The following is a 13,548-nucleotide window of genomic DNA, read 5'->3' as shown; positions in this document are numbered from 1 at the left end:
TCACGAGTGTCCTCGCATGCACACAGACAGCGTGCAGCGCTGTGCTGCATTCTCACAGGGTTTTCACAGGCCGTCTGTCTTGCACGCTCTTGAATGGTTGGTGCTGGATAAGCTATGACTCCCTCCTAAACACACAGAGCCTGTAAAGGGCATGTGTTCCCCACCGTGGCTCAGCTGGCACTCTGCTCTTCTGGTGTGCTGTCCAGGCCTGTGCTGCAGTGTTTTTCCAGGAACAGTGATACATTTGCACTGAATCATCTTCCTCTCCCCGCTGTGAGTGGTGGGGGGGTGTGGAAGAGGGTGGAGCGGAGTCAGACTGGAGTGGATTCCCTCTATGCTAAGCCAAATAAGTCTAGATCACGGTGAGACTTTGAGCTGTGAACTTACTAATGCTGCACTACAGTGAAATGAGTCCAGTGAAAAGCAGAAACTACTTTGTTTGCATGCACCTTCTGGTAGGTAGACAGAAGTTATAGACTTATATAGTGATTACTGAGTTCTCTTAATTTCTGGGGGGCTGGGGGTGGGGCATCTACCTGCTTTCCTTCCTCTAAGGTCTTCTTTAACTCGCCTTCCTCTCAAATTCATGGCCCTTTTCTTTGTGTGTGTGTGTGCGTGCATTCACATGCATGTTTACTGTATGTATGCATACACACACTTGCACACTTATGCAAATACTATAACAAGTGTAAATTCAATGTGCTCAGCTTGTTTAGTGTTCCTTGAATGTATGAGCTCAGGGCTGACCACTTGGTATTGGATAGCCAGTTAAGGGGCCCGGCCCTGCGGAGGACTATCTTCCACTCTCCACATTCCTTAATTGCTCTAGTTCTGTCTAGCAGTGGGGCCCCATACGATTCCCTCTTCCGTGTTAGCAGGACTAGTGGCGGTGTGCTTGTTTAGGCTGCCGTGTTGTTGAGCTGTCGTGAGGTGAGTGAAGCTTCTGTCATTTTAGGAGACATAATCTTACAGCAGATTTCTTGGTCTTCTGGCTCTTGGCGTATTTCTTTTTCTTTTTAATTTGTTCACTTTACATCCCAATTGTAGCCCCCTCCCTCCTGTTGCCACCCTCTTGGTGTATTTCTGCCTCCCTCTTCTATAGTGATTCCTGAGCCTTTTTATTTCTTGACTTTTGTAGTTTGTTTTGAGACAAGGTCTCACTACGTAGCCCTGGTTGGCCTGGAACTTGTTTTGTAAACCTGGAACTTGGCTTTGAATTCAGAGATCCACCTGCTCTGCCTCCCAATTAATTAAAGGTGTATGCCACTATCCCGGGGTAGGTGCAGGAGTTTTGTTTAGATTCACCCATTGGTAATGGGCAGCCCAGGATCAGGTCCGTGAGTGAGAGAGAGAGAGAACACGTGACGTGTGTCTTGCTGGGTATGGGTTACCAGTCAATATGACCTTTTCTCATTCTACCCATTTCCCTCACATTTCCTTTTTCTTTACAGCTGAATAATATACATAGTATATTAGAGTATATGTTTTACTTATCCGTTCATTAGTTGAAAAACAGTTGTTTCCATTTCCTAGCTATTGTGGGGACCCCCAGTGAACATGGCTGAGCATGGATCTGTGTCATAGGATGTTGAGTCCTTTCGGCAGATGCCAAGGATTGCTATAGCTGGACAATATGGTAGACTGACTTATGTTTTTTTAAAATAATTTATTTATTTTTATTTTTTATGTGCATTGGTGTTTTGCCTGCATGTATGTCTGTGTGAGGGTATCAGATCTTGGAGTTACAGACAGTTGTGAGCTGCCATGTGGGTGCTGGGAGTTGAACCTGGATCCTTTGGAAGAACAGTCAGTGCTCTTAACCGCTGAACCACCTCTCCAGCCCCCCTGATTTGTGTTTTTAAAAAAGTTCTCCACACTGATTTTCAGAGTGGCTGTACCAGTTTGTAATCCAGCAACAACTGAATGGAGAGTCCCTTTCCCCTACATGCTCTCCAGTATTTGTTGCCTGCCTGACTGGGTAAGTGGTTTTGATTTGTATTTCCCTAAATGTTAGCAATAATGAACATGTGTTTGACATATTTCTTAGCGCTTTTTTTTTTTTTTTAGAAATCTCTATTTAGTTCCTTAGTTAATTGTTTTTGTTGTTGTTTCATTTTGGAGTGGGTTGTTTGCTTGTTTAACTTTTTGCTTTTTGAGTTCTTTGTATATTCTGGCTGTTAGTCCTCTGTCTGAGGAATAGCTAGCAATGATTCTCTCCCATTGTGTGGGCTTCCTCTTCACTTGATTTGTTTCCTTAGCTGTTGGCCCTAATTTCTGGACATTTGTCCTTATTCAGGAAGTCCTTTCCCTATACCTAGATCTTGTAGGCTCTGGCCTATGTTTCTTCTAGCAGTTTCAGTCTTTGGTCACATTTAGGTCTTTGGTCCATTTAGGTTAGCTTTTGTGCAAGAGGATGGAGTCAGGTAATAGGACGCCAGTCTGGGCAGGTAGACAAGATGTCTATCCTCAGCAAAGCCAGGAGGTTGGAGGCTGTATGGCTGGGATGACCAGACGAGGCTGGTACATGGGATGTGGGGCCCAGGCTAGATCTGGGGACTGGACATGGTACATTAAGTTGGGGACAAGGCAGACCTACTTGGTTGGACCCTGGTACAAGATATGCAGGACCAGGCTAGGCGCTTTGGATGTCAGCTAGTTCTTGAGTATAATCCAGATGAAATGGCAGACATCTTTAATCTCAGCACATAGGAGGCAGAGGCAGGTGAATTTCTGATTTGAGGGTAGCTTGGTCTACATAGTGAGTTCCAGGACAGTCATGGCTACTTAAAGAGCCTCTCTGCCTTCTTCCCTCCCCTCCTTCCCTCTGCATAGGTGCATATTTGCCATAGACTCAGGTTGACAGGCGTGGCAGCAAGCACCTTTACCCACTAAGCCATCTCATCAGCCCTGGGTTTGACTAATTTAAGGGTTCCTGGTGGAGAGGGGCAGAACTGGATAGACTTTGGAGAGCCCACGAGGGCCCCATGCATTGAATGGCACATGAGCAACACTGGAAGGTAGGCAGTGTTCTCCCTGGCTTACTTTATGTGGCTATGTCTGTGACTTTAAAGATATTTCTTTGCTAGAAATCAGAGGGTGCCAAATGAGGGCTGCTGGGTACCCGCTCATCCCTGTCTGCAGTTGAAATCAGCAACGACATCTTAGTTGTAAGTAATTCCGGAGTAAAGGGTTGTTTACCTTTGTATCCAGAAAGCCCTGGCCTTTCCTAACTCAGCATGTGGCTTGCTGTGAGTCCTCCTGCTCTCCGCTCTCCAGCACTGCAGATGGAGAAGAGCCAGCCACCGAGGCAGTCCTCTTGGTATATGCACAGGTTTCTCAAAAGCATTTGAATGGTAGCCTTCATTCCCAAGCCTACTGTAGAAGAAAACTCTCTCCACCCCACTTTCCATTAAGATGGTGACACTCAGTGAGGATGTTTCCACGTGAACTGTTTTTACAGTGAGATTTTATTACTCATTAAAAAAACATATAAGACATTTAGAAAGAAAATAGCCTCAAAACGAACACCCACACACAAAGCAGTACAACCATAGAAGGCACTACCAGCAGTTACACCCAGCGCTGAGACACACTTTCCAGACACTCAGCCTCAGTAGAGGTCCCGGGCCTAACTGTGCTTTAAAGTCTGAATTTTACCATACTTTTCTGAATAAACACCTTTTCTTTATATATAGCTATATGCCTCTATGTGTATATACACATGTATATATTTGTATATATACATATACACATGACTTTTTTTCTTCTCAAAAATAAAAGAGTCACCCATGGAGGGAGGTTCTCAGCAGCATTCACAGTGTTTACAGCAGGAGCCATGCCTTCTCCTAATGCTACAGACATGCAGGATGAAGGGAATGACTTTCCACGTGCCCCTGTAATACACAGCAGGAGGGGCTTCTTACAGGAGGGCAGTGCTGAGGCTGAGCAGGAGATGACAGCCAGCCAGGGGTTTGATGGATGCACAACTGCATAGACTCGCTAGCTCACGTTGCTTTTGCAGCTCTGAAGAAGATGACGCACAGTGTGAATGACAAGGACTTGGCCTTCTTCTGGGACAGCAGCAGTGCGGACTCAGCTTGAGCTGGGGAGGGAACTCTTGAGGCTACACGAGCAAGCTTGGGCTTCAAACAACCCGAGGGGTATGGTAAGGCGAGGGCAACATGAAAGAGGTTTCAATGTGGTCTAATGATATCACATCTCCAAAGTCAAAGCCTGATTTAGAAGCTTGATGGGAAAGCGGTTTGAGGGCATCACCCCATGCTTTGAGGAGTCTCCTGCCCTTGGCTCTGTACCACCATTGTCCACTTTCTACCACGGGCAAGCCAGCAGGAGAGCTTCAGGTGAGCATGTCCTGCTCTTACCTCTGAGGTCAGCAGGGAGGCCAGGCCCACAGGTTTACCCAGTGCTGTGCTGCAAGCAGACCAGGCCTCGCACCAGAAAGGACTCAAGTTGCAGGACCTGCTGCTGTAATCAAGGCCACTGCTCAGGGAGCAGCTGCAGATCCTAAAGCCTCGGTGCGAGGATTGAGGTGGAGCTGAAGGCCGAAGAGTCAACAATGCCGTCCAGGCCCCCACTGCTTTCTCCTTAGGCGCAGGCTGGAAGACAGCGTGGATGTGCGGCTCTGTAACACTGCCTGCTGATTCGGCAGGAAACTAAAGTTGCTAAGTGGCAGGTTTCTCTCTGGTAGAAACCCATGAGGGTGACAACACTAAATTCAAAATGTAACAGCAAACATTGGACAGAGTTGGGCTGAAATACCACACAAATGGAGGTATATGCCTTTGGGTTTGCATGCACACAGCCTGTTAGGTGATGGGAGACTTCTCGGTCAGGCTGACCCTGAGTGACTAGGACTAGTGAAGAGGAGGCACCTTGGGGCAAGGAGGACAGTCCTTTCATGAGCATCTTCCTGCTGTCGAGGACTTGGCTAAATGAATATGGCAGTTGACCCATAAATAAAGATACTATAGGTGGGAAAAGGATGGCCTGAAGAACTAGACCCAGAGAAAGAACACAGGTTCTGAAAGCTCTGTTGCAGGCTGGAGTGATTGGTTGCAGTTTGGTGGCCAGAGAGGCAACTATTTGGTTTGTGAAAGGCCAGCAGGCCAGCAGATTGAGCAGGACAAACACTGGTCATTCCACGCGCGCGACCTGATCGCAGGGGAATCTCTCCAGAGCCATGGTGTGGTGGGTGGCAGGAATCGAACCCTGCACAGACACTTTGGAAGAGACTTTGTTCCATATCTGTTAACTGCTGGGCAGGCACAAGTGGACCCACCAGAGGTGTCTTGAGAATAACTGTCCATCGCAAGATAATTAACAATAAAATAAATCGGAGGGCACTGAGAGGGCAGGAAGTACGATGGTTAGCCAGGCTTCCCTTGGGACTCTCGCAGCGCCTCCTCCAGTTTCTGTCGGAATTTGTTGTACTTCTTCTGCAGCTGGTGGATTTTGTCCTGCTCCTCTTTTTCCAGGATAGTTAAGAAGTTCTGGAGTTCAGGGATGGAAAAGGCATCCCACTGTGAGGCATGGAGGAGGAGGAGGAGAAAACAAGGGGAAATGGTTAGAAGTTGACATCACTCGGGCCCTCCTGCAGCCTCCACAGCTCATATCAGTGAGGAGCCACATGCAGTTTTCAACTGAACAGGCAGGTGCCATGAATGACATTTGCACTGTACATAAGTCACATCAGCCATAGACAGTCAAGTTCCCAGCCTGTGCACCCAGTTTTCATGGAAGAGTCAGCAGCGGCTGAGGTCCTCGCTCTGGGGCTGGATGTGTGACATCAGGTGCCAAACTCCACCCTGTTGCCCACCTTCCCATGACAGTGCACCATGCATGCCTTGGACCCCTCTCCGTTGACTCTGGCTGGTCAGGCCAACTGCTCCACATGGGAGAGAGGAAAAGGACCCTAAGCTCCTCGAGCACGAGGGGATGTTTTAGGGTGTGTCTGCTTTAATCCCCATGCTCGATAGAAATAAACCTGTGGTCCACAAGAGATGGTGAGAAAAGCAGTCGTGGAGCTGACGGAGGCAGAGTGCAGCCTAGAGCGGCTCCAGCCCCCTAGCCCCATGCCCACAGGTGGGTGGCCTCGACTCAAGACCGTGCTGAGCGGTCCTGACTGAAATGAGTGCAGAGCCCTGTCTGCTCAGATCCTCCGAATCTCCACTGACTCCACCAAAACAACAAACACAACTCTGCTCTGAACTGTGTGACAACACTCTTTCCATCACTCCTCAAAGACCATATCCCAAGTGTTCTGCGCTTGGAGGATTACTGCCTGATTTGACCCCATTTTTGCCAGGAGACCGACCCTGGTTAGTCCCCCTTGGAGAAAGGAAGTCAGTATTTTAGGAGAGAAGAATGTTTCAGAAATATCTATACCCACTACCTAGAGTTGGAGCTTGCTGGGCCTTAGGGCAAAACCAGATGGGGCCTGAACACACTTTCTCAGTTTGTGACCCCAATTTCACAAACGAGGCAAATGAAATCCTTTCCATAGGCTTGGCCATGTGCGGGTTGTAACTTGCTTTGCTGTGATGTGCTCAGCTGATGAGCCTGGGTTAAACATGGAGCCTCTGGCAGTCCTGCTGCCCCACCTACACTCTGCAGTTAGGACACAGCACTGTTTGTTCTCGCCCAGTTGGTTCTGCCTGCCCGCCCAGGACTGGTGTTTGCAAAGGGTCCAGACATACCTCAACCTCTCCAGTTTCATTCTCCTTTAGCACAAAGCTGAGGACGTCAGTGTCAGGCCCGGCGAGCAGACGCAGGTAGAGAGGGCACTCCGCACTGGAGAGTTTCTGGAAGAGCACTGCAAACACAGAATGAGGGCTGGGTGCTCATCTCAGAAGGGCAGGGCATGGTTCTAGTGGCCGTGAACCTGACCAGACAGTGGCAGCTCAGAGCCTCCCATTCCTGCCATTCAGAAGGCCCTGTCTCCATTTCCAGGATAGCAAAGTTTAGCCATGTTTCCATTTACATCATCTTCCAAAGGAAGAGGAGCAGTGGGTGGACTCCTTCCCATTGTACAGATGAGGAGCCCGGAGCCCAGGGTGTGTCTCTCCTGTGCATGCATGGTGCTGGCCACAGTGGTAGACATGAGCTGCCTAGGTCCCATGCCTGGCTCTTCAATGAATCCTAACACCATAGGTGGCTATAGCCCTGCTGCCTGAACATCCAGGGCTGCCAGGGAAGTTTTTGGGTTTTTTTGTTTGTTTGTTTTGTTTTGTTTTGTTTTTTGGTTTTTCGAGACAGGGTCTCTCTGTGTTAGCCTTAGCTGTCCTGGACTCGCTTTGTAGACCAGGCTGGCCTCGAACTCACAGTGATCCACCTGCCTCTGCCTCCCGAGCGCTGGGATTAAAGGCGTGCACCACCACTGTGTGGACATTGGCAGACTGGGGAAAGTTTGGAAACTCATACCTTGTCCATCTTTGTATATCCGCTTAAAAAGTGCAAACTTCTGTGGGTTGTCCACAACCATGAATTTCTTGAGCAGCCCCTGGATGACCTCACTGACAGTGGTGGTGCTGCTGATATGCAGCTGCTTGATGGCATCGAGTGGCAGGTAGAAGGATGTCCGCTTATCTGTGGTGGCTGCGGGGTTCACTTCCTTGATGGCATCATAGATAGACTGGGGCCGAATCCCAGCAGGCACTGTCACTGGCCGTCGGAGTTTCAAATGCACTTTGATGAAACCTGTGTAGGTGCCGTCGTCACTCTGCAAGGAGGAGGTGCATCTTGCACGATTCTGTTTGCAACTCTAGGTTGTGAACTACAGAGGATCTGACAGGGGCCTTTCCAGTCAGCCTGCCTGAGTCCCTTCCTGGATCCCATGTCTAGTGGTGTTGGAGGTAATACACTCTCCTTATTGCCCAGGAGGTCTGGCACCCAGTTACCAGAAAGGATTGTGGGGCTACTCATAGGAAATTTAGATCGGCTGCCCCATCCCTCTACCAGACAGGTATTATTACCAATTGCCTTGCTGGGCCCTCACACTAAAGGCAGAGTCTGAAGTCACCCCTCTACCTCTGAACATCAAGGTCCTCAGAGATCCAGCCCAACAAACCTTTGACCTGACTGGCTTCTGCATTTTCTGAGGCCCCTGTGTGACTTGGAAGCTCCAGAGAGCCAGTTGCTGCCAGTCACCAGCAGGGGGCAGGGTTCTACCATCGCCCCTTAAAGACAGCCTCTAGGAACCCGTCAAGGGCTCTCACCAGTGTGAGCACTAAGGAGCAGGAGTTGCAAATTCCCCTGGTCAAGGGCTTCCTGGGGATCAAGCTCCCAAACCCTCCATCAGTCACTGTCATATAATTTCCCCAGGATCTCTTATATATGAGTATGGAGATCTCTATTTTACACTGAAGCAAGGAGAGGTTAAACTTTCCCAAAGTTGCCGGAGAGTGAATGGAACACATTGTACTTGGAGTCTCTTCTAAAGCCTACTGTATTTCTTTGGGTCTCTGAGGCCACAGAAAGCTGGGCCTGGACAAATGAGTGTGAACTGCAAGGGAGTGGCTGCTTCTGTGGAGAGCAGGGACAGAAGGGATGCTGGGTAGGGATGGACAGGCCCTGCTTACCAACTTCATGCCCAGGCAGTGCTTCTCCCGGCTGTTATAGCTGTCGATCTTCTGCTTGATCTCCTGTAGCGTGGGTGGGTGCTGTGTCGCCTCCACTGCCTTACAGACATTCTGCAACAGAGAAGTGGGAGTGTGTACAGTGGCTCTCGGGACATGAAGGGCCATGAGCATACCTCCAGAGCTGCTGCTTCGGCTAAGAAATAAATGCCAACATAAGAGGCCAGGCATGGTGGCGCACGCCTTTATTCCCAGCACTCAGGAGGCAGAGGCAGGCAGATCGCTGTGAGTTCGAGGCCAGCCTGGTCTACAAAGTGAGTCCAGGAGAGGCAAGGCTACACAGAGAAACCTTGTTTTGAAAAACAAAATAAAGAGGCCAGCCACTCAAATTCTTCTCAGCCTTGGGCTTCCTCACCTCTGAAATGGGAATAATGCTGCCCCCCCCCCCCACACACACACTGGCCGAGACACCAGCGTCGGAGTGCCCCACATCAGAGCACTGAAGATGAAGTTGGTGAGTGGGTAGAACTCAGGCAGTCATGGTTTGCTGTGGAAAAGCTGCTCTCACACATGAAGCCATGGTCTGTCCATCTCAAAGAAATAATGATAAAGTTACAAAGGTGTAAGTGCATGCTAGCAGAAGCTGATAACACTCGGAACCAAGGAACAAGGGCACATGCCCACCAGCTGGAGCTCATGTCACTGACAATAAGCTGTGCTCATCACAAGTGACGATATATCTGTCAAATAAATGAACTGGTAGGGACAGGGGTCCTGTAGTCCCCTCTGCTAGGGACAGTCCGCATTTGCTGAGCACCTCCTCTGTACACTAAGGGTTCAGCTGTCTCCACACCTCAGACCTGAACTGTGATGACTCATTACCCCTGCTTTGCAGGTGAGAACATGGAGACTAAGAGTCACTTACCAGCTTGCCTGAAATACCCTCATCAGCACGTGCGGAGGGAACCAGAAACCTCACACCTGCCTGCCACGTTCTCCCTGCATCACCAAGAGTCCTCCTCCTCACATAGTCCCCTGATGTCCCCTCTGCAGCCCCCAGGAAAACAGAATGACGTTAAAGTGGATGTCAGTTTCCCTGGCAGCATGGTACACTGTGGGTTCTGAGATCCACGCAGTTCTTTTTCACAATAGATGTCTCTTAGGTTCACGGTCACTTCCTGATTTTGTATTCATGTTGTCCTGAGTGGCTTGGAGTATAGGAGCTGCTAGGTAAAAATTCTAGAAGTTCCTGATTTTAGCAATCCGGCAGCTGTAGAGCAAGTCAGGATTCACCTGTCGTACATCAGACAGCAGATGCACAGGGAAGGGTGATATGACACCGTTTGTGGGTTTGGTTTGGGTTTTTTTGTTTGTTTGTTTTTTGGGTTTTGTTTTGTCTTGTTTTGTTTTTGAGACAGGGTCTCTCTGTGTTAGCCTTGGCTGTCCTGGATTTGCTTTGTAGACCAGGCTGGCCTTGAACTCACAACAATCCACCTGCCTCTGCCTCCTGAGTGCTGAGATTAAAGGCATGTGCCACCACACCTGGCAGTTTGGGGGTTTTTTACAACAGGTCCCACATCACATTGCCACCGCCACCAAGTGAAGTGCAGCAGAGCACCCCCCAACAGAGGTCACCCCGACCTTTCCCTTTGACCTGCCCATTTTGGGGACTTCATCACACTGACAGCATGCCAATGCTTCCTCCTCCCACTCCAATCCTACAGAGCACAGGGAAAGTGCGATTCCATGACTGTCAGGAGGAGTGGACATTGCCGGGTCTGTATGGCGCCTTCCCTGACCGCCACAGAGACGAGATAACATCCTCTTTCATTGGAGGTTCTTGCCGGGGTCTGCTCCCTGTGCACTTTTCACCCACAGCTCCTGATGGGATCATCACTGTGTTGGTGTTTCCGATGCCTTCTCCAACATACTACCTATGTCATTTCTATCGTAAGATAGCAAACATAAAAATAATAAAAAAAATACTGTGCCGGTATCCCACTCTCAGCGAGTGGCCAAGTAGGAGTGAGAAGGAAGTCCACTAAGCCTGGAGCCCAGTTCTCAATGGACCATGTGGTCACTCTAAGGCAGCCTCTTCTGCTGCAGCACCCCACCACACCAGTAGAGGTTTTAACACCTCAGGCCTGAGATGAACAGCTGGTAAAACAAGACCCAACCTGTGGAACGTGCATCGAAAATGGCCTGATGTCCAGCTCTAGGGTCACAGTGGGCCTTGCATTATCTGTGAAGCTGACACTGAGGGTCTCCCAACATCTGCAGTGGGAGGCAGCGGGCAGCATGTAGGGACCTACCAGGATGCTCTCTTAGATTCCCGAGTTGGACCTTGAGAAAACAGTTGTTGGGACATCTCCTGGTTCTGGAGGTAAAAAAAAAAAAAAAAAAAAAAAAAAAAGGGACGTGAGCCTCACCGGCTGGCTTCATTTACTGTTGACTCATGAATCTAGGGACTTTCAAAGGACCCTCTTGTTTGTCTTCACGTCTGGGACTCTCCCAGTCTCCATAGGCTGGATAGAGCTCTGTGGATCACATGCGCCTGGCTATGGCCCTGCCTTGCTTCCTGGCCATTTCCTGTCAGAATGAGCAGGTGTGTGGCTGCTCTTTTATACTTCCTTCTGCCCATCTCTAAGGCAGGCTGACTGTCGTTCCTAGGACAGTCTCATGTTCATCTACCAAAAAATAAAAAAATAAAGAGTTTTAAGTTGTAGAAAACTCTAGAAGTCCCTGCAAGATCTCACTTTCCAGTCAAACTCTAGCCATTTCCTTGTTGAAAAAGCAGCTATGTTGTGGCTGGCAAAGGCCTGTTTCCACGCCTACTTTTAGCCACAGTGAGTCACAACTGCCTTGGCCTTAGGTTTCTTCCTGTTCCACTTTTTTATTCATTACATCAACCCATCTCTTCTCTTCCCTCCCCACAAGGCTGGGAAATGATGCAAGTAGCCATGGGTACCTTCCAGCCAGAGGCAGAAGACGGTGTCCCTGACCTCAACATTGGAAGGGCTGGTCTTCCAGGTGCATAGGTGAGCTCCATTTACCTAGGAGTGTCAGCAGCCTGTGTGGCCAACACCGTGAACCTTGCTTCTATAGAATGTCAGTGCCAAATGTCAGCACCCAGTTGAGTCTGGCTGCTGCCCACACTGAACCTGCCAGGCAAGATCTAACCTACAAATGGAATGAGTCACTCACCAAAGTAGGCCAACCAGCAAGCCCTATCCAAGAGCTCAGAGTCCACCATCAGCCTGGGCAACACCATAGGATCTAGTCTATGGGATCTTAAACTTCCGAACACATTGGAGTCATCTGGGGATTTTCTAGAAATATGGTTTCCTGAACTTTCTCCTCAGACAGTGCCAATTTCATTGATCAGGGATGCAGCCCGGGGAACAGGAATTTTAGAAATCTCCAAGATGATTTCACCACATTGAATAATTTAGACCCTGAGAGAGATCCTTGCAACAATTCCATCCAGATACAGAGCTAATATTTTGGGGCTAACAGGTAAAAGCTGCCCCCATGATTCACCTAAAAGGCAGTATTCACTGTGTGAACAAGTCTGGAACTCAGTAACTTTCCCAAGGGTGAGGCAGACTCTGGTTTCTGTTCACCAGAGATTTCTGTAGATTCTCAAGCCCTCAAAGGGAAAGATTTGTCTCTCTGATGATGGGCACAAGGTTAGAAGCCAGGAAGATAGCATTTGTGCTTTGGGGTGCCCTGATGTCCAGACAGGATGGGGGTTGGGCTCTTATGATTTAGTACATCTAGTATCCTGTCAGGTGTCTCTCTGAGAGTTTGCCCCCCTCAGGCCATGTGACAAGGAACTAATTCGCTCTGCCGAGAGACCCACCAGTGGCGGAGGTGTTGTCAGCATGCCTGGCTCCTCCAGGCACTGCTGAACGGCTGGTTTGTCTCCTGTCCTAAACCACATGAAAGGCTGTAACCACTCTGAGCTCTGGAGGTAATGGCAGTTATGAAGTTATAAAGTGGGGCATGACAGCCAAGTGAAAGGCTGTGTGTGAGCAGGTACTGAGAGCACAGGTGCCCCTCCCTAGAATGATTCTCTAATTTCTCTATTAAACTGCCCTTAATGGGCTGGGGGTGGTGTCATGCACCTATAATCGTAGCTCAGGAGACAGAGGCAGGAGGACCACTGCAAATTCAAGGCCAGCTTGGTCTATATGAGCTATCAAGACTATTACCTCAAAAACTAAGTAAAATAAAAATACCTTTAATAACCCCAACACAACAGCTTTATGCCATGTCAGATTTTGCTGTGTGACACCACCACACTGGCCAGTTGTGCATGGTAATCAGTGACATATAGGAAGCCTTCATTTTGGCTATTCCATTCTACAGAAGAGAGCTCTGAGCAACACCTGTAGCTTCTAATCCCCAAATGGGCCGGGGTGTTGGGGGGTGGAGTGGGCTCAGAACAAGAAATCTCCAGCAAGGTTTGCAGAATGACAAATAGGCAAAAGAGAGTGTGTCCACCCTCAGCGTTTGCTTTGTCTTGACCTAAATCACACAACCTTCAGCTCTGCTAAAACATGTCACTCTCCTTCTAAAATATGTCAGCATGTTCTCCTCACTCAGGACCTTCATCGTCTCACTCCTGTCTTCCCACCTGCACTCTTGTCACCTGGCAAGGCTTCCCTAACCACTGCAACCCTGGGCGATGGTGGTGGTAATGGCCCTCCTTCAGCACTGCCTCTTCCGCGCCCTGTACTGTTCTTAGCATTTATCAGCTCACTGACGCCACAGCACACACATGAAGAAAATCACCTTCTTTGCGCCCACCTACAGTTGAAGAAAGCGAATCACAGCCAGATCAATGCTAAGCTTAGGGAAAGCCAGCCCTATGCCATCTGGAGTTTATCTACAATCCTGCTTCCATCCACCTCCCAGGAAGCTATCAGTGCTGGCTTCCCCTCTCTCCCGG

General features: G+C 49.1%; 1 protein-coding gene across 2 annotated transcripts in view; it reads right to left on the bottom strand.

The window, feature by feature from the left end:
• Positions 1 to 3,448: 3,448 nt before the first annotated feature.
• RASSF5 (Ras association domain family member 5) overlaps positions 3,449 to 13,548 on the bottom strand; it is a 66,890-nt gene continuing 56,790 nt past the window's right edge. For both annotated transcript variants that reach the window (XM_084793141.1, XM_084793142.1), the window contains 4 exons: positions 8,598 to 8,708; positions 7,441 to 7,738; positions 6,717 to 6,832; positions 3,449 to 5,540 (listed from right to left, as the gene is read on the bottom strand). In XM_084793141.1, the coding sequence (XP_084649267.1) occupies positions 5,388 to 5,540; positions 6,717 to 6,832; positions 7,441 to 7,738; positions 8,598 to 8,708 (678 nt within the window). In that variant the 3' untranslated portion in view covers positions 3,449 to 5,387. The remainder of the gene's footprint in view (positions 5,541 to 6,716; positions 6,833 to 7,440; positions 7,739 to 8,597; positions 8,709 to 13,548) is intronic.

Source organism: Acomys minous (assembly GCF_964271855.1).
Source record: "Acomys minous genome assembly, chromosome: 1".
Classification (NCBI taxonomy): domain Eukaryota; kingdom Metazoa; phylum Chordata; class Mammalia; order Rodentia; family Muridae; genus Acomys; species Acomys minous.
The sequence above is the reverse complement of the archived record's forward strand: the minus strand, read 5'-3'. Positions and strand labels throughout refer to the sequence as shown.